Genomic DNA, 20,315 nt, shown 5'->3' with positions numbered 1-20,315 from the left:
TTATTCTGCCGTTAATCCTAGAACAGTGGTGTTATAAACTATAGCCCATATCTTTTTAAGAATAAAACTGTATTGATTTTAACAAATTTAAACTTTTATTGATGATTGTGTTCGGATCCAACAGTGGTAAAAACATTATTCTTGGTGTTTACAGTAGCTGGGCATGTTTTTGTTGAACATTTCCAATGGACGGCATTTGGTCTGCTTGACTTTATTCGGTACTTGTAACCATTGTGTATTAAATTTCGACCGCCTCGATTATTGGAGATAATAATAATGAATATTTATATTGCGCGCATTCCATCCAAACAGTACAGTATGCTCATGGCGCAGGTTTGTTTAGCTCTTCAGTTTTATAGTTCACTCTTTATAACAGGATTCAAACATATGAGATTTTAATTTTGATTTGAAAGTTTCCAAATATTGCGAAGTTTTGAGATTTACGGGTAAAGAGTTCCATAGTTTTGGCACACTGTGGGAAAATCGTCGAAACCCAAAAGATTTAAGTCTATAACTTGGTACTGTTAGAAGGTGATGATTGTTTGACCTTAGGGTACGTTTGGGGATATATTCAGATAGCATTGAACTAAGATATTCTGGGGCTGTTCCATTTAAACATTTATGGGCCATACACAGGAGTTTGAAATCGATTCTGTGTGATTGGTAGCCAGTGCAGTTCTTTTAAAACAGATGTAATGTGACAGTTTCTGTCAGATCTGCAGACGATCCTAGCTGCAGTGTTCTGCACAATTTGAAGTTTGTTTATCAGGTTCTGATTTATACGATAGAGTAAACTGTTACAGTAGTCGAGTCGTAAGGAAACTAGTAATCTGACTAAAGTATGCGCAGCATCCTTTGTAATAAGATGTTGAATTTGTCGGATAGACCGGAGATGGAAGTAGCAGACTTTACACAGCTGATTGACATGGTTTTCCATACTAAGCTCAGAAACAAGATGGACACCAAGATCCTTAACCGAGTTAACAATATTTATTTGAGAGTCAGCGATGTGGATGGTAGATGCTGATTTATTAGAAAGTTGTTGTTTGGTACCAATAACCATGACCTCTGTTTTATCATCATTGAGTTTGAGCATATTATTGGTCATCCATGATTTGATATCTTTTGTACATAATGCGATTCTATTAAATGAATCCTGATGATCTGTGGAATTCCAGCTGTCAACAATTTGTGTATCATCAGCATAAGAGTGGTACATGAGCTGGCGCGTTTTAAGTATATTGGCGACACTGACTGTGTATAGTACACATATTAAGCTGAACGTTTGTCATTTTAAAATAAATCAAATTTCGACACAGATCGACCATCTATTTATATTAATATAGTGAATTGAATTCATGTTTGAAGGCATAACGCCGACATGAACTGTTTTCAAAATGTCATTAATTAGTTGGTTAATAAATTTTATTAGGAGGGGTTAAGAGGGGGTGTTCTCACTTTCCCAGCAGCTATTGTTTTCCAGGTAAAATCATTGGACCAGTACTAATTAGGGTAACAATGGTGTTAAAACTATAGTCTTTTTCATATCAATATTAATCACTTGACATAAAAGTTATTTTATTAACAAATTTAGCATATACATATATATTTTTCATATCAATATTAAGTACTTTACATACAAGTTATTTTATTAACAAATTTAGTATTGTACATGTATATTTAAAATCCGACTTAATGTGATATCGAATTTCCATATTCATATAAAGTCGTCAAACCAGTTCATAATCTTTGTTTTTCATCATGTATTCCTCTGTTTAATTCTATGTATTTTCTTTTCGTTGGACTGAAACGCCTCCATTTCCATATTGTAAAATTTGTATCTCTGTGTAACCCTGTTCTGACGTAGTTCTATGAATCTAAAAATATTCGGGTGGTTTGACGATACTTTCTTTAACTTTGAATGCCAACTTTCAACATATTTTTGGTTGTTCTTGCACCTTCAGTGTAGAAATGGTTCCATAAACTTATATCTACACCTTCGACCCTTTGACATATGAACGAAAAATCAGACAGTGATTTATAGTTCATACATGTCATAGGTTAAATTGAACTGTTTCGTGCAATAATTAAAACAGAGTATAACTCACTAATCTATAACTAATCCCTAATCCGCTTAATTAGTAGGGTTAATCTGCTGGGAAAGTGAGAACAAACCATTAAAAGCTCATTAACGCTGAACACTAGTGAACAGTTCTTGAGTGACTACTTTTAAACAGAGTATGGTTTTAAGATCAATTAAAGGATTAACAGTCTTCCGGCATAGTGGTAACACACCATTCAAACATTGATCAATTACTACTTTACCTGAAATTATATAATATATACAAAGATACACAATAAAAGTACTAAGTATATGGCCTATATCCACGGTTTGTTATAATACCTATTATATATTTATTTGTGAAACTGTAGAAATAATATCGGCAATAGAGCGTAAACACTAATTAAAGATAACAGGTCGATATTGCTTACATTAATGGGATAAACAAGTTATTAGTGTACAAATAAGACCTAATCTTAAATATGAACTATTTAATTAAATACCGTAAATTCGATCTGCATGGCTTCCTCTTTTGATTACAGTTTGAATTAAAACAAACCGCGTGATCAACTGCATCAAGGTATTTCATGATGTTAAATAATATATTCACAGAAATGACGCAATTTATGACGTTAAGGCGCGTATGGTTCAATTTTTCTGGAAGATTAATATGGACAAAAAGCGTTTAAAACCACATATTAATGCAATATTTATGTATAGAAGGTGATTTACATAAAAAACATTTATGGTAATTTCTAATCAGTTCTTAATTGAACTGTGGTCGCTTCTGCCTGCGTTTTTTTTTATTATTGTGTTGACGTTTGTGGCGAATCTGCATGACTATCCTTAGCTACAACTAAATGATGGTTATTACGAGACTCTAAAAACATGTCTTATTTTTTGGTATCATTTTGTGGAGAGCCACGAGAGCCACGGGTAAGACGTTGGCCGCTAACCTGGAGGTCAGGTGTTCGATCCCTGCATTGGACCGAGAAAGTTCATCCAGATTTTCCGGCGTGGTTCCCCCTTTTAAGTGGAATAGAACAGGGGACCTGACATGGGACAACGTATAGTTGTTCGGATGGGACGATAAACCGAGGCCCCGTGTACACATTGGAGTGCACGTAAAATATCCCTTGGCAGTTCTAATTCGATATAAGAGTAGGCCATAATGCCGCTGTTCGGGCAAAATTCCCTCATAGCACACCGTATGCCCGTCTTCATTAGCCCGGTCAGGAGCAGAACAGTAAGACGTTAAACCTCATTTCATTTCATGACATTTCATTTCATGTCACGTTTTGTGTCCTTTAAACTAGCCTGTAATCCTCTTGGGTAAGACGCTGGCTCGCTAGCCTGGAGGTCGGGTGTTCGATCCATGCATTGGCCGAGAAAGCTCATCCCGATTTTCCCGCGTGGTCCCCCCCTTGTCAGTGATCCAGGACGGAGGGCCTGACAAGGACAACCGTCTAGTCCTTCGGACGGGACGAAAAACCGAGGTTACGTGTACATATCGGCGTGCTCGTAACTAAAAGATCCCTTGGCAGTTGTAATTCTATATAAGAGTAGGCCGTAGTGCCGCTGTCCGGATAAAATTTCCCCCATAGTAAACTGTATTGCGTATGCCCTGCCTCATTAGCCTAGTAAGGAGCAGAACAGTAGGGCGTTAAACCCCATTTCATTTCATGTCACATGTTGTGCCCTTTAAACTAGCCCGTAATCCTCTTTTGTTTCATGCGACGCCCTAGGGTATATTGATATTGATTCGATTCAGTAATTTAAATTGTAAGATAAATTACATTCATCAAATAATATCTACATCGGGGTGTTTTGGTTGACTGATGGTGTTAATTAGTACTTGGACTGAGTATTTTACTAATAAAAAGTTTAGTCAACTTCTTAAACATAAAGGATCTGTACTATCATCTGGATTTCATCTCTAACTAAACAACACCACACTTGACATCCATTCATATCTATTTGCTTCAGAGGACAGTACTGTTTCTCGGAAATAATAATAATATTAAACCTACATTATGCAAGAGGTAAATCTGCCTATTGCAGCCCTTTCTTTACGCCTGAAATGTTTTCTAAATTATTAATTAGACATTAATTAACTTATCCAGACCATAATCAATTCTCAATGTCATCGCTATCCTCCGATATTTACTGGATTAGGTTCCGATTTATTGTTCGACTTCCATTCATGATTAAATCAGGAAATGGATAATCGAGACTATGTTTTTTTATCGTACCGACGTTAGTAATGATGACCGCGGCTAGGACGAAAATTTAATCGCTAAATTCTCGGTTCAAAGTGGATCAATTTGACTGAAGTTTTCTGGAAATTCCCTGTACATTAGTTAGTGTTTAACTATACTCTTAAAAAAGTAGGGGATATTGAAATGCAAATACCTATGCAGGTTGTGATATGATAAATAGTCCTGGACACTTGACATGGTTTGAGAGTATGTTTACAGATGCAGAACTTATCGCCTCAACAGAACCACTGAGTTGCACATGCGATACGCAATGGCGCCATACACGTGGGAGGGGTTCATTGTCAAATTCGACACTTCAAGGAAGGGTTGATGAAAACTGCCGCGTGCTGGTTTATCTATCCACGTTTGCTTTCCTATCGGTGCTTGCATAAGATTTACTGTTTAGCGTATCTTTGCTTTAGTGTGTTACGTTTAATTTGATCGGGAGAGGTGTTCGTCGACATCAACCGACAACACTGCAAGAATTGGCCGTGGCACTGCAAGAGGAGTGGGTCAGATTGGTCCAAATCGTGATTGGACGGTTGATTAGGAGCATGCCACGACGAATTGCTGAATATCTGAGTATGGTGGAGCAATTACCCATTATTAAGACAAAAATCAAAAACGTCCGTTTTCACTTTTGACGGTGTATCTCTTTGCGAGTGAAATGGGACCGTCAGATAATCCGCCCATATGAACTGTTTATTTTCATGCGTAGGCAAATGGCCTGTTATTAACATACACTGGTTACCTCTAATAAAGACAGCAGTGCATTTCCACAGTTTCGTACTGTTGCTGAATATCCCCTACTTTTTTTTAAAGAGTATATTATAGTGAGAACTGCCAGCTCTTTATCTAATCTCCCATAATGTATCTTTAATACACTACAGGTTGTATTTCTTTTAATATTTCATCAGTACGTCGATTTTATAAATATGTTTTAAGGCGACCTTTTAATATACAAGGACTATTTTCTTTGATTTGTGTTTTTACCAATTTTCAACACTTTAAATGTAAATAATTTAATTAAATCAACCTGTCCATAATATCATATTTAATGTATTGGACGTTAAATCTGTAATAAACAACAACAGGAGGAGCCGGAGAGAGCCACGATGTTGGACAGGCGACCCTACTCCTTGTCACTTACAACCGAGGAATCGAAAGTGCGGCAGTTGACTCAACGACAGAACGTTTGATGCAGCGCGCACACGCTAACCATCCCCCCCTTTATTGATACAGTACATATAATACACCCGAATAATTAAATGATCATACTCCGGTATATGGATAATAAAATAAAATGAAACGAAACGGGGTTTAACGCCCTACTGTTCTGCTTTGACTGGCATAATGGTTTCGATTCCCAACGGTGGCCAAGTGGGGAAGGCACTGGCTAGGCTGGAGATCGCCTGTTCGATCCCTGCATTTGCCGAGAAAGTTCATCAGCATTTTCCTACGTGGTTTCCCCATGTCAGTGGTGCCGGACTTAGCGCCTGATAAGGACAGCTATTTAGTTGTTCGGATAGAACGAAAAACCGAGGTCGCGTGTTTACATTGGCATGCACGTAAAAGATTCCTTGGCAGTTGAAATTCGATATAAGAGTAGACTACAGTGCCGCTGCCCGGGCTATATTTCCGTCATAGCATACCGTCTTCATTAGCCCAGTCGGAGCCGAACAGTAGGACGTTAAACCCCGTTTCATTTAATTTCATTTCCCCAGCCCCTCCCCCAACTTCTAAAGACCTCCCTACGCGTAAGCGAATTATTGGAAAGTAAATTATGATGTTTATTTGATGTTTGTGAACGTTGACTACCTATCATAGTTTAATATTGATAAACTCTGCTTTCGTTAATCAGTCTATATACAGGTGAGGTGAACATTATTGGATATATATATACCTGTATTCACTTCTACGTCATGGCACACCGTTCTTCTTTTACCAACTTTAGATGGATGTAATAGCTGCATGAACACGCTGCATGAAAATCAATCATGTTTGGTTTTAAAAACCTTTCAAATTGCTCATGATTCTCGGCTATTGTTTCTAGATGTCAGAAAATGACAGTCCAGTAAATAATAATATAGTTGGAGAGATATAATTTATATATTAAACCTTTATATACTAAGGCAACAAAGTGAAGTGGACGAAAATTATTTTTGAATTAGACTTTAGTGAATTAGATAATTTATTTTATGGATAAATCATGGCTGTTATGATGACATTGTTTGTTATATTGTTTTTCTGTGTAACAGGTAAGTTTTACAATTTGAAATAGTGCGTTTTGACGTACATATGGTGTTTAATTGATTTAAAGATACATTCACGCGTGCAGACATTCCTAATCGTTGGGCTCTCGATTAGGGGAACCCTTACATTTTTGTCCTGTATACGCTCCATGAGTGTTTTTCAGGGAATCCAGTATTTTTCTAGTAAGATTGGATATCTCTACTTTACATATATACCAAAATTGCCATTTGGAAATAACCACCCGATAAATACTTTTCTGGGAACTTATCTTTAAATGAACGCCTAAACACCTTCATTGACACGTTCGTTAGCAGGCCCATGACGATGTAAATATAAACGATGGGATGGGTTATAATAATGTCACAAACAGCAATTTCTTTTACTTCTTTGTGTTTTCTTTCGTTTTATATGTTAAACATACATTATACAGCTATGCAGGTCTTTCTTTAGGCCTGAAATGTTATCTAAATTATTAATTAGACATTAATTAACTCATCCAGACCATAATCAACTCTCGATGTCATCACCAGCCTGCGATATTTACTGGATTAGGACAGCGGCATATCCGTGAAATATATATTGGCGGGGGGGGGGGGGCGCAAATGAAATCATATAACATGTTGACAATCTGTGACGCCGGAGGCACGAGGCTGTGCAGCGAGCGCAATTTTAATTCCTGCTATTCTACGCCGTGTGTATAGCGACTTAAAAAGTAGTCACACTTTCTAATATTCGAAAACCGAACTTATTATAAGCTAATATTGCTCTAATAGTTGGTACCTAATCCAGAATCCAATGAAATAGTTTTGACTTTCTTTCGTCAATTTAGTACATTCCTTGAAACCGTCCTAACCTAACCCATGTCGGGCCGGTCGGGACAGCATACGGGGAATGTTGGGACAAGGTGTACTAACTTACCCCAATTTGAAAGATGCTTAATTTAAGCAGGATAATCTTTAATAACACCAGGCTGATACAATCTAAATGTTTGATAACTACAGGAGAGAGGAATTAACATATTTTTTTTTAATCTGAAAGAAATAAAATACGAAACATACATCTAAAACACATATTTGAAATAATATTTGTTACATTTTTTTTGTCATTGTCTTTCAGTATTGTCTTGTCAATTTCAAGACGCACTGTTTATATATCATCATCCGAATCACAATTTTGACAGGTGAAAGCTGCATTGGCCGAGAAAGTTCATCCAGATTTTCCGGCGTGGTTCCCCCTTGTCAGTGATGCAGGACGGAGGGCCTGACAAGGACAGCTGTCTAGTCCTTCGGATGAGACGAAAAACCGAGGTCCCGTGTATACATTAGAATGCACGTAAAAGATCCCTTGGCAGTTGGAATTCGATATAAGAGTAGGCGATAGTGCCGCTGCCCGGGCAAAATTTCCCTCATAGCACACTGTATGGCGTATGCCCGTCTTAAACATTAGCCCAGTATAGGAGCAGAACAGTAGGACATTAAACCCGATTTCATTTCATTTCATTTGACAGGTGAAAGCGAGTGTGTCTTGAGGAGTGCACAGAACATGGGCCCACATCTTACAGACAACACACCTGACCCATTTTTCTCTAGGGCGACTATTGGAGTAGGGTTGGCCGCAAACAACACAGTCTACATCAGCATCGTCTTCATCGGAATCAGAAATTTCAATGCGATTTTTCTTTCTTTTCTGTACTTTCTTTCTGTTATTTATGTCCACACCCGTTTTATCGAGACTGAATTTGATTTTCTTTGCTGCTGATTTTTACGATGTTTTCATAGCTTCTTCAGCAGCTAGTGAATCTTTTACTGGGGAGTCGGTCAAAATTGCTGTGTGTCGCCTCCTCCTGTTAATTAATCTCTTTTGACTGACGGGCGCCTTTGGCAAGGGTCGAACTATTGATGGTGGACTGTTAAATGGTAGTGTGTCCACTGGCATTGTCTTGTGAGGTGTATGTCCATTTTCACCATCTGTAGTTGGAGAGAGGTTTGGCTCGAACGTTATATCTAATAGTTGAACGGTGTCCATCGCTTTCTTTTGGAAACTGACGTAGTGATCTCCAACACCATGTCCAAATAAGGCTAATTCAATACTCAGATGTGCTTGCTCTATATTCCTTGGTGGATGCTGTCTTTGGCAGGTATTTCTATTTGCATCAAGTTGATGCAAATCTATATGAACTCCAAGGGCATTGCATATACCATCAAGTAACATATCAGCAGTATTTGTGTTGTAATCCTTGCAGAAAAGGTACTGTTTTAGCTGCTTAAATACATCGTCGTCGTCAATGCTGAACTGTTGGTAAAAGCCAATGTTAGTTTCAACCTCCTCTATCAGCTTTTCACTTATTTGCTTCGTAGTCATACATATATTTTGCTCTAGCAAACTTTGATTAACAGCCTGTAACAAACAGTGACCATCACCTCGAACATCAACAAGGACCTTCCCTCGTTCTAACAGATGTGATTCAATTATCTGTCTCTCTTGGGTAAGATTACTTGAATTTAAAACTTGTGATGGAGATGGGTTATTGTAAGGTTTATCTGTCACAGTTGATGGCGCAAAGTCTTTGTCTGAGAATATCACATGTTTAAAAGGCCAAATACCACCTACACGAAATCCACTCACACAATTTTGATAAGAAAATGACTTGTGCCACATCTCTTTCAATAAGCCAGGAATTTCATATATTGTAAGAGTTTTACCTGGGTGATTAGGATCCGATTTGCTGCTCAACTTTCACTCATGATTAAATCATGAAATGGATAATCGAGGCTTCTGCTTTTTATCGTACCGCCTTTAGTAACGATGATCGAGGCAAAGCTGAAAATTTAATCGCTAAATTCTCGGTTCAGAGTGAATCAATTTGACTGAAATTTTCAACAAATACTCTTTACATTATCTAGTTTTTAACTATTATTTAACTATTATAGTGAGAACTGTCAGCTCGTTATCTAATCTTCCATAATGTATCTTTAATATGAACCCAAGGGGAGTTTGTTCCCCAGTCGCATTCAGATTTCCTAAATAAAAATATTGTTTAAAAAAATGTTAATATTGTTACAAGTTAATTATATGAAATTGTGGCAATTTTCCTACAATTGATTTATAAACATATTGATGTTCTTTGTATAATATTATTGTATTATAGCAATAAACTATGGTTATCACTGTACTGGTTCGTGTACTTATCGCCTTCGTGACATTTGTGTCTGATCATGTCATCTTTAAGTCACAGATGGCCACCTTCTTACCACAATAGGATAACTCTGACCTTTTTGTAAATCGCGGTCCTATTAGGCCCAAGAAGTCAACGTTTTCTTTTGATTCAGAGAGCCAAATGCAAAAACTCGGTCCATTAAACATACATTATGCAAGAGCTAAATCTGCCTATTGCAGGTCTTTCTTTAGGCCCGAAATGTTATATAAACTATTAATTGGACATTTATTAACAAAACAAGACCATAATCGACTCTCGATGGCATCGAATACTCGAGATTTTAACTAGATTAAAACGGTTCGATTATACCAGTGCCCTGGTTACCACTGTGCACACATCTTGTCAAAACTACAAAAAATGATATGTTGGCTGAGAATGAAGTAATTTGAATGAAATTTTCAATATTTCTTTTTTTGATCATCTATTTTTGAATTATTATAGCAAGAATGGTCAACTCTTTATTAAACTCTTAACTAATGTATCTTTAATATGCACATATAGCCAACTATTTTATCAAAATCCAAGGGTGTGTTAACTTACCAGAAATTTATTTTTCTTCCAAAACTCAGTCTATTTTAATTTGTGGGCCAACGCTTGTATAGAGAGGCGACGGAAAATAGACTTTGTGAATGTTTCGGAAAATAACACTCTTTAAATTAAATTTTTACACACTTGTTTGTTTAGCGTACATAAATTATTCCCACACACTTAAATATTGAATTTACCATACTGCCTACTCTTATTTCAGGGGGTTGGATGGCCGAATGGTTAGCACGTGCGCGCTGTATCATAAGGTCTGTCATATTGAGTCACCTGGCAGGGTCGCCTGTCCAACCTCGTGGGTTTTCTCCGGGTCCTCCCACTGCTAAAGACCCCTACGCGCAAGCGAATTATTGAAATAAAATTGAACCATGTCCCGAAATGACCTAGTTTGTGTCGAGTGGCAGGAACTAGCAATCGAGGGGATAATCAACAGCTTCCGTTCTGTTATGCTACTCTATATTGAAGGACCACCAACCAAGGGGATAAACAGCAGCTTCGGTACCGTTACGCTGTTCTATATTGAAGGACCACCAGCCAAGGGGACAATCTGTATCTCCCGGCATAGTTAATATTCCTGGTCCTATTATGTAGTTTAATCTCAATTTAAACGTTCGAGACATCTGTCCATACATGCTTCACCCTCCAAGGGTATCTTTTACGTGCACGCCAATGTATACACGGTGAAACATGGCCCCCTCATTGCAAACCCAATACATATGACCTTTCGATCAAACTATTGTAACCAATCCTAGACATCTGACCTGACCTCTCTTAAAACACCAACTGGTCATATTTTCTAATCGGAACCACTTGTGAACCTTTTAGTACACCACCCCACAAAAAAGCTTTCTACTCCCAAACCAAAAATATAATTACACTACAACTAACATACAACAGGAAGGACATCATCTTCTTACTCAAATAAAACACATAGTCACCAGGTAGGACTAAACGCACCGTACGGATTTCAATCAAGTGATTGCAAACTCATTGCGCCCCAAATCGTAAACATCGGCCATCACTGATCATTACACGAGTTTTAAATCTGAAACAGTGAAAATATTTGAGAAACAAATGAAACATGCATTATGATATTGGTTGTTGAATCATGAAATTGGTTGCTGATAATTACACTTAACATGCTATTGGTTGTTGACAACTATCATAATATTGGTTGTTGAAAGTTATCGTGATATTGGTTGTTTATAATTATTATGATATTGGTTGTTGATAATTATTATGGTATTATGGTTGACACTTATTATGATATATTAGTTGTTGATAATTATTATGATATTGGTTGTTGACACTTATTATCATATTAGTTGTTAATAATTATTATGATATTGGTTGTTGACAATTATCGTGATATTGGTTGTTGATAATTATTATAATATCAGTTGTTGACAATTATCATGATATTGGTTGTTGACAATTATTATGATATTGCTTCTTTACAGTAATCTCTATATTGCTGTGATATTGGTTGTTGTCAAGTGTCATGATATTGGTTGCAAATGTGTTCACAATGTTATGTGATTGCTTGTTGACAATAATCATATTTTCTTTTCAGGACTCAGGGTGGCTAAGTGGGTAAGACGCTGGCTAGCTAGCCCAGAGGTCGCGTGTGCGATTCCTGCATTGGCCAAGAAAGTTCATCCGGAATTTCCATCGTGGTTTCCCCTTGTCAGTGGCACAGGACGGGGGGCCTGACAAGGACATTCGTCTTGTCGTTCGGATGGGACAAAAACCGAGGACCCGTGTATACATTGGCGTGGGCGTAAAAGATCCCGGTGGTGTCAGTGGTGCACGTAAAAGATCCCTTAGATGTTGGAATTCGATATAAGAGTATACCGTAGTGTCACTGCCCGAGCAAAATTTACCTCCTAGTACACTGTTCCCGTCTTCATTAGCCCAGTAGGACGTTAAACTCCATTTCATTTCATGTCATTTCAGGAACCAATTCGTATCCTGGTCGTGAGTTTCTACTGTCATTCCCTCAGAATTTCATTGGCAAAAACGAAAAAGTTGAAATTGTGATGACATGTGTTGCAACAACTAATGTACAAGTGAACTTGACATTTCATGCACCAGATACTTTCGTGCAACCAGAAAATACGGCATTCAACTTAGCCCCAGATGAAAGATACGTCATACCACTTTCTGCGGACATACACATGCCTACAGGAAGTGTTATTGATACGCGATGTGTACAAGTTATTAGTACCGGGGATATTACTGTGGTGGTGTTCAGCAGGCAGGGGTCAAATGGAGATGCTTATTTAGCGTTGCCGATGCCGCTACTCGGTCAATTATATTTGTCAGTAAATTATTATATGCGCGCGAGTCAATCTGCGTCGTTTATTGTGATCACGGCTCCATTTAACGATAGCAAGATCAGAATTCGTGTTCCAGACTTTAGGAATATTGTAAGTTTTATGTTTGCTGATCGTCTATATGGTCCAGAAGAAACTATTGTGGTAACACTGTCAGCCTATCAGGTTTTACAGTTACAGATAAATGATGATCTAACCGGTACCCATATTGTTTCAGACAAACCGATTTCTGTCCTAAGTGGCGTAAACCGTACCACAGTCTATGGGAAGCACTGTAAAAGTCACGTAATGGACTCACTTCCACCTGTTCGTCGTCTTGGCTATCAATACATTACAGTGACGGAGCCACAGTACAGAGAACCAACGGTATACCGTATCGTAGCAACCCAAGTAGCGACCAGAGTTGAAATGGGAACGAATATAATCATCTTAAATAAAACTGGAGATTATTATGAATCTGTTATAGAACCAAATAATTTTTATTTCCTTCAATCTTCTAAACCAGTTCTAGTAGCACAGCTCAGTACTTCTAACTATAACGGTACATATAGATCCGGTGATCCTTCTATGATGATACTGACACCACTCCAAGCAGCACGCGACTTCTACACGTTTTCGGTCGTTGACTATAAAAGTTACACCGTTTATGTTACAATAGTAATTAATAGTTCGGATGTAACTGGCTTACGATTAAACAACCAAACCATCTCCACTAACTGGACGGCAGTGACTGGTAAATCGAATCTTGTGGTCGGAGAAGTCCCGATTACCACGTCATTGAAAGTTTCACACAAGATATCAAATGGAAATGGTGGAAAGTTTTTGGCATATATTCAGGGAATGATGAAATGTGAGGGCTATTCATTTGGTCTGACATTTCAAGAGACGACCAATACTCCGGTAATTATTGACATTTAGTTAAGTTGGCAATAAAAAGTTTCTGCATCCTTTTGAAAATATTGCAACATCTGTTGCTCTCCAGCTTCCCGATCTAAATAATGTTACCACATTTGTTCCTTTCCATTCCCCTAAATAATGTTCCCACACCATGTAAAGTAAAGTAAAATACCCTAAATTAAAGGAACGTAACGTTAAGTACCGTAAGGTTAAGTAATGCAAAGTAACATATCATAAGCACTAGGTAAAGTAAAGTAAAATAGCATAAGGCAACGTTAAGTAAAATACCATAGGGTAAAGTGAAATAAAATACCATAACGTAAACTAAGGTAAAGTAAAATGCCATAAGGTAGAATAAGTCAAAGTAAAATGTAATAAGGTAAAGTAAATTAAAATAACACAGGGTAAAGTAACGTAAATCAAAATATCACAAGATAAAGTAACCTGAAGTAAAATACCTTAAGGTGAAGTAAAGTAAAAGAAAATACCATTGAGTAACGTAAAGTGAAACACCATAAGGTAAAGAAAAAAAAACATAAGGTAAAGTAAAATACCATAAGGTACAGTAAAATACCATAAGGTGAAGTAAAGTTAAATACCATAAGGTGAAGTAAAGTAAAGTAAAATACCATAAGGTAAAGTAAAGTAAAATACCATAAGGTAAAGTAAAGTAAAATACCATAAGGTAAAGTAAAGTAAAATACCATAAGGTAAAGTAACGTTAAGTAAAATACCATAAATTAAAGTAACCTATAGTAAAACAAAAGTGGCATGTGATGGATTTTAAAATGACATAACGTAACTTAAAATATAATTATCATAATGTAAAGTAACGTAGGGTGCAGTAACGTAACATTATCTAAATCAGAATAATGTAACATGAACTAAAGTTAACATAAAGTGTCGTTACTTTTTATAAAGTGTGGTGTCCCGACATTGCTTTTAAAAAGTAGTTTAGTAAATTGTGAAATACATTAGTATTGTATCATGCGTGGTGTAATCAAGTCATATAAAGCCTGTATATTTTATACTGCATATTTTAGGCCTGTATTTTATACTGCATATTTTAGGTCTGTATATTTTATACTGGGGAGCCACGAATGGGGTCGTGGGATCGTTACTGCAGATCATCGTGATTTTCGGGCGTGGTTTACCCTTGTCAGTGATGTAGGACTGGGGACCGAACCAGGGCAGTTGCCTAGTCGTTCTGATGGGACGAAAACCGAGGTCCCGTTATACATTGGCGTGCACGTAAAAGAACCTTGGCCGTTGAAATGTGATATAAGAGTAGGCAGTAGCGCCGCTGTCAGGACAAAATTCCCCTCAAATTCCCCAGAACAGTAGGACGTTAAACGTCATTTCATTTCATATTTTTATACTGTATGTTTATTTGATGCTGTATATTTTAGGGCTGTATTTTATACTGTATATTTTAAGCCTGTATTTTAAACTGTATATTTTATGTCAGTATTTTAGGCTGCATATTTTAAGCCTGTATCAGTATTTTATGCTGTATATTTTAGGACTGTATTTATACTGTATGTTCGATCTGTATATTTTATACTGTATATTTTAGGTCTGTATCAGCAGCCTGTCCATACCCGGTGATCTTATAGATAACGACTGTGATGGTAAAATAGATGAAGAAGTTTGTTGTATCAACAAAACACCTATAGGTACGTAAGTAAATAAATACACTCCGTGGAGTGAGTAAATACACCATTCTGTTTCATCATCTTTTCATCATCTAGGTAATTAATCAGCAGCCCCTTGCCTAATAATACAACACAGTAAACATTTACACCATGGACCGATCAATTGACATAATAAATGGGCCGAACAAATTGACATTATTTGTGCTGAACAAATTGATATTTATGCCGATAAATTGACATATCAAAATTTATGTCGTTTAATGATATATACAATTCACTAACACTTAAAACTAATAAACATTATTTAAATTAAAGTAGTTAGTCAATTATACAATATTAAATAGTAGGTTTGTAACTAGCTTATCTATTAAAGATTTCATTTCCAATTTGACATCGTGACTAATTGAATACGCAACCTTAGACATTATTGGAGCACGTCTTACTAGTCACAGAAGTATATCCCATTCAAAGTGAGCAACAAGGAAATATGTGTTATAGATATCCATATTTCCATATTCTATACATCACATCCAAAATCTAAATTATTTCTGAAGCCGAAGTGAATTCTTGGATTATCGTCTGCCAACTCTCTCTCTCCCCCCCCCCCCCCCCCCGTATAATAACAGAGTTTGTTGTATGTTTCAACCCCGTCGTGTTCCCAAAAGCACTTAACCATTCTACTGTACTATAAACAGAAAAAAATCAGGAAAAAATTGAAAAGTGCCGAAAAATTCCAAAAAAAAATCTAAAAGTACCGAAAAATACCGAAAAAACTCCAGAAAAATACCGAAAAAAACTAAAATTTGGCAAAAAAAATTTTTGATACTAATTACTCAAAAAATTCGAAAACCACCAAACAACACTAATTACTCACAAAATGGCCGCCAAATCTACCTTTATTACAGATAGAAACATGACCCATTCGAGTCAGAATATCTAATCAGAAATTATTATAAATGAATCCCATGACGCCATTGCGTCTATTTTGACGTTAAATGATGTCAGCATACACTGAAAAAAAGGACTGAACCCCTTGGAAGAGTATTTATCTGTTTATAAATTTTCAAATTTTCAAATTCTCTCCATCCATAACTGCACCTGGCAGTACACGCGGAAAACATGATACTTTGTATGAATCGATATAATTTATAAAGTGTACTTTTAAACTTTCGTAATGGTCTATATACATGTTTATTGATTATATAAAGTAGGATTATTATGAAAGGAAATCTGGGTTTTAAGTGGAGATATTCGTGTAAATATAAATGAACCTACTTAGCTAATGGGGACTTGTGTTGTTTTTATTGATTTGAAGTAAGTTCTCTGATTAATCCACCTGTATTTTTTATTTATTGTATACGTTATCCTAATAAGTTCAGCTAATAATGCCTTTGAGATAACAACGAGCTGTTAGGCTCATTTTGATGACATCTTCACGGTACTTTTATGACACTAGAATGCAGCTACTTCACTTCGTTTTCTTTAATGTTTCTAAAAGGAATCTGTTAATGGGGTTTTAGCAACGAAGGGCATCCCTCGATAAATTCGCAAGGGTTAAACAAGACAATGGGCGAGTTTATTTCCAATTAAGAGTTAATATTCACAATTGGACCACGCACCTGTTGAACTGTTGAAACACAAACAATATTTTACATAAACAGATGGAGAAATATTCCAAGAATCATTCTGTTTCTAAATACTAAGTTTTAAACAACACCAACACATGTGGATAATCTAGACGGTTATGGCGATGTAGTCGCGATTGCTTGGTAGGCTAGCGGCCAATGCCCCAAAAGGAGATAACTGAGGTAGCACAAAGCATTTTAACCATCACACGAACTCAAAACTGGTTCTTACGCAAATTTTAGACATGGTCCAATATATTTTTTGTGCACTTTTATCAATGTTCAGGGTTTCTTTGAAAATAATAAATTTGGTAGTAAATGGTGCTTGTTGGTTCGTGTTCTTTAATTCTGAAAAATCTTGAAAATAATTTACTAGCATCTAAAAGAATAATGGGTGACCTGTGAATTTTTGGACCGCAACTTCTAAATTTGCATATATGACGTAATTGTGACGTCATTACTATCATTTTGTCTTAAGAGTGCCAATTAAACCGGAGTGTGGGGAGGGGGAGGGGAAGGGGTGATGGTGGTGGTGGATGGTCGAATGGTTAGCACGTGCGTGCTGTATCATAAGGCCTGTCATTGTGTTAACTGGCGTGGTTTCGAATCCCCGGTTGTACGTGACAAGGCGGGTTTTCTCGTGGGTTTTTCTCCGGGTCCTCAGGTTTCCTCCCCTACGCGCAAGCGAATTATTGAAATAAAATTAAAACCATATAGTAGTCTCGAAATGACCTAGTTGGTGTCGAGTGAACGTTAAACCCCATTTCCCTTCCCTTACACCATGAAACTTAAAATGATAGTGTTGGGATTATTTTACGAAAGTTTAAATATTCGTTATCGCTTGATTTATAAACCTGTAATGGTAAATCTCTTTGATCTTTGGGGAATATTCTATGCCCGGGACAACTTGAGGTCTGAAAGTCGGGGGCGACTTTGAATATATACAAGGGAATTTGGGTTTATTCTTCTGAAAGTTTTCTTTAAACAACAGATTATTCTTCCAGGGTAGGTCTTTTTCCATAAGAAAACATATCTAAGGTTTTTCTTATGGGAATTCTGGGATATTCTCATTTTGCGCACATGTAAACATAGACGGTTTATAAGCAAGATAATGTCCTCGACTTCGGTTATGCTGGGGAAGAAAAACTTCAGAAAAAATCCTCGACAGAAAACCCTCGGCCTGCCGGCCTTGATTTTTCTTTTTCTCGGGTTATTTTCTTCAGTCTTTCTTTTCCCAGCATACCCGCAGTCTCGTGCTTTATCCTACACATAATGCCATTGGGACATTCGAAATAACATTCACAGTGTTCTACCAGTAGAAAGACATACCACATAACGTATGTTCTAATATAAGCAGGGGTATCGGAAACGATATGGGAGAGAGAGAGAGAGAGAGAGAGAGAGAGAGAGAAATGGGGTTTAACGTCCACTCGACACAAACTAGGTCATTTCGGGACTAACATATGATTTATTTTTTTATTTCAATAATTCGCTTGCGCGTAGGGGTCTTTAGCAGTGGGAGGAAACCTGAGGACCCGGAGAAAACCCACGAGGTTGGACAGGCGACCCTACTTCTTGTCACGTACAACCGGGGATTCGAAACCACGCCAGTCGACTCAATGACAGACTTCATGATAAAGCGCGCGCACGCTAACCATTCAGCCATCCAACCTCCCGGAAACGATATGAACTTAAACCACTAGCCTACAGAGAGTAAGATGCTGGCTCGCTAGCCTAGAGTTCCTGGGTTCACTCCGGGTGTTCCTCCGTATATTCCGGCCACGGCTTCTCCTTGTCAGTAGTACACGGCGGTGGGTCTGGCAAGGACAGCTGTCTATGCGTTCCTATGGGACGAAAAACCAATCCCCCGTGTACAAATTGATGTACACATAAAATAACCCTTGACAGTTGGAAATAGTTTGATAAGAGTAAGCCGTAGCGCCGCTTTCCGAACAAAATTCCCTTCATAGCACACTGAACGTAATATGTCTATCTTCATTAGTAAAGTACGGTAGGGCGTTAATCCCCCATCGTATTGCATTGGATATAACGAGATTATACGCTCTTATGTACAATCCCACCAACGTAACACTTCCTAAGGGAACGCTCCAAGGAGGAGATAACGCAACCAGTTGCCGAAAATCTTTCAATTTCTAAGCGTTTCTCCTCCAGTCCCAAATAGAAATTCCTGTAAACGAACTTAAACCAGCAGAATATTTAGCAGAAACTGTGAACGAATGACGGACGGACGGACAGGCGTTGATGTTGGCATCAAAATCAAAAAAGCTGTACTGAGATAAACCAGACGATTGTGGGTGGTAATGTTTATTCTTTGAATAATGCAAATTAATCAAGCTGTTGTTTAGACAGGGTACGAAACCGAGAATAGAAATCTTCGTTTTTAATTTGGTAACATTTGAACTTTAATTTATAATTACATGGGAAATATGAAATGAATTGTAATTACCTGGAAAAAAGTAAAATTCGAAATTCGTGTTTTTCCAGAATAAGGAAAACAATTATATTTTCAAATACCCCGAAAATGGTATAATATGATATTTGTAACCACCTGGTTATTCGGCAATAATATCATACATTCGGTAGTTATATTGATTTTATATATCACTAGTAGTCAGGGTTACAAATAACACCTTGAAGAACACCTTGATTTTGCAAATATCATCCAAAACTGTACCACGAATCTGATAGCCAGTTTGCATGCAGTAATACAGAATACGATGGGATAAGAACAGCTGTCTGTTCAATTAACTACACTAGAACGTGCACATTATACTGCACCCTAATAAGTAGTTGATAATAGTATTAAAATCAGGGGAAACATAATCGCTGAATTGAAACGAAGACACTGGAATCAATGATCTACCCTTTGATACAAAAATCATTCCCTATTTAAAAAAAAAAGATCTTGTTGGTTCTTGTCGACGATAATAAGACCATATTTGTCACATTTTCAATTTAAGCAATATTGGAAAAATAGCGCACTTTTTGGAGATTAAAAAGACCCCACAACAATGAAATGCGTTTTTTTAAACTTTCTACAGTTCTGCTCCGACAGGATTAATGAAGACGAGCATACCCATTCAGTGTTCAGTTTATCGAATTCCAACTGCTAAGGGATATTTTACATGTACGTCAATGTGTACGCGGTACCTCCGACCTGCACCTTTGACAATGGGAAATTATTCCGGAAACTCCCGATGTACTTTCTCGGCGAACACCGGGATCCCACAACAATGAAAATGCTCTTACGTTACTGTGCCAATCGATAGACATGCAGAACACTTTATACTTTATTTTATTATTTTTTTACAAAGAAAGATACCCACCTGTATTTATATTGATCGGAATTATACTAAAATATTTTGATGGACCAGGACGATTTTGTTTGTTATATAACCCCTGCAAAAAAAGCCCCAAAAACCTTTTGTTGACTTTATATATGATTTCA

The 20,315-nt window shown here is 37.1% G+C and overlaps 1 protein-coding gene across 1 annotated transcript; it reads left to right on the top strand.

Annotated features, from left to right (window-relative positions):
• The first annotated feature begins 12,435 nt into the window (after positions 1 to 12,435).
• On the top strand, positions 12,436 to 15,056 carry LOC126828100 (IgGFc-binding protein-like). Its single transcript, XM_050557677.2, has 2 exons — positions 12,436 to 13,402; positions 15,043 to 15,056. The coding sequence occupies exons 1-2, from the start codon at positions 12,511 to 12,513 to the stop codon at positions 15,054 to 15,056; spliced, it is 906 nt and encodes a 301-aa protein (XP_050413634.2). The 5' UTR covers positions 12,436 to 12,510.
• Positions 15,057 to 20,315: the final 5,259 nt, after the last annotated feature.

Source organism: Patella vulgata, chromosome 7 (genome assembly GCF_932274485.2).
Source record: "Patella vulgata chromosome 7, xgPatVulg1.2, whole genome shotgun sequence".
In the NCBI taxonomy this organism is placed as follows: Eukaryota; Metazoa; Mollusca; class Gastropoda; family Patellidae; genus Patella; species Patella vulgata.
This window is presented reverse-complemented; position numbering and strand designations above follow the sequence as displayed.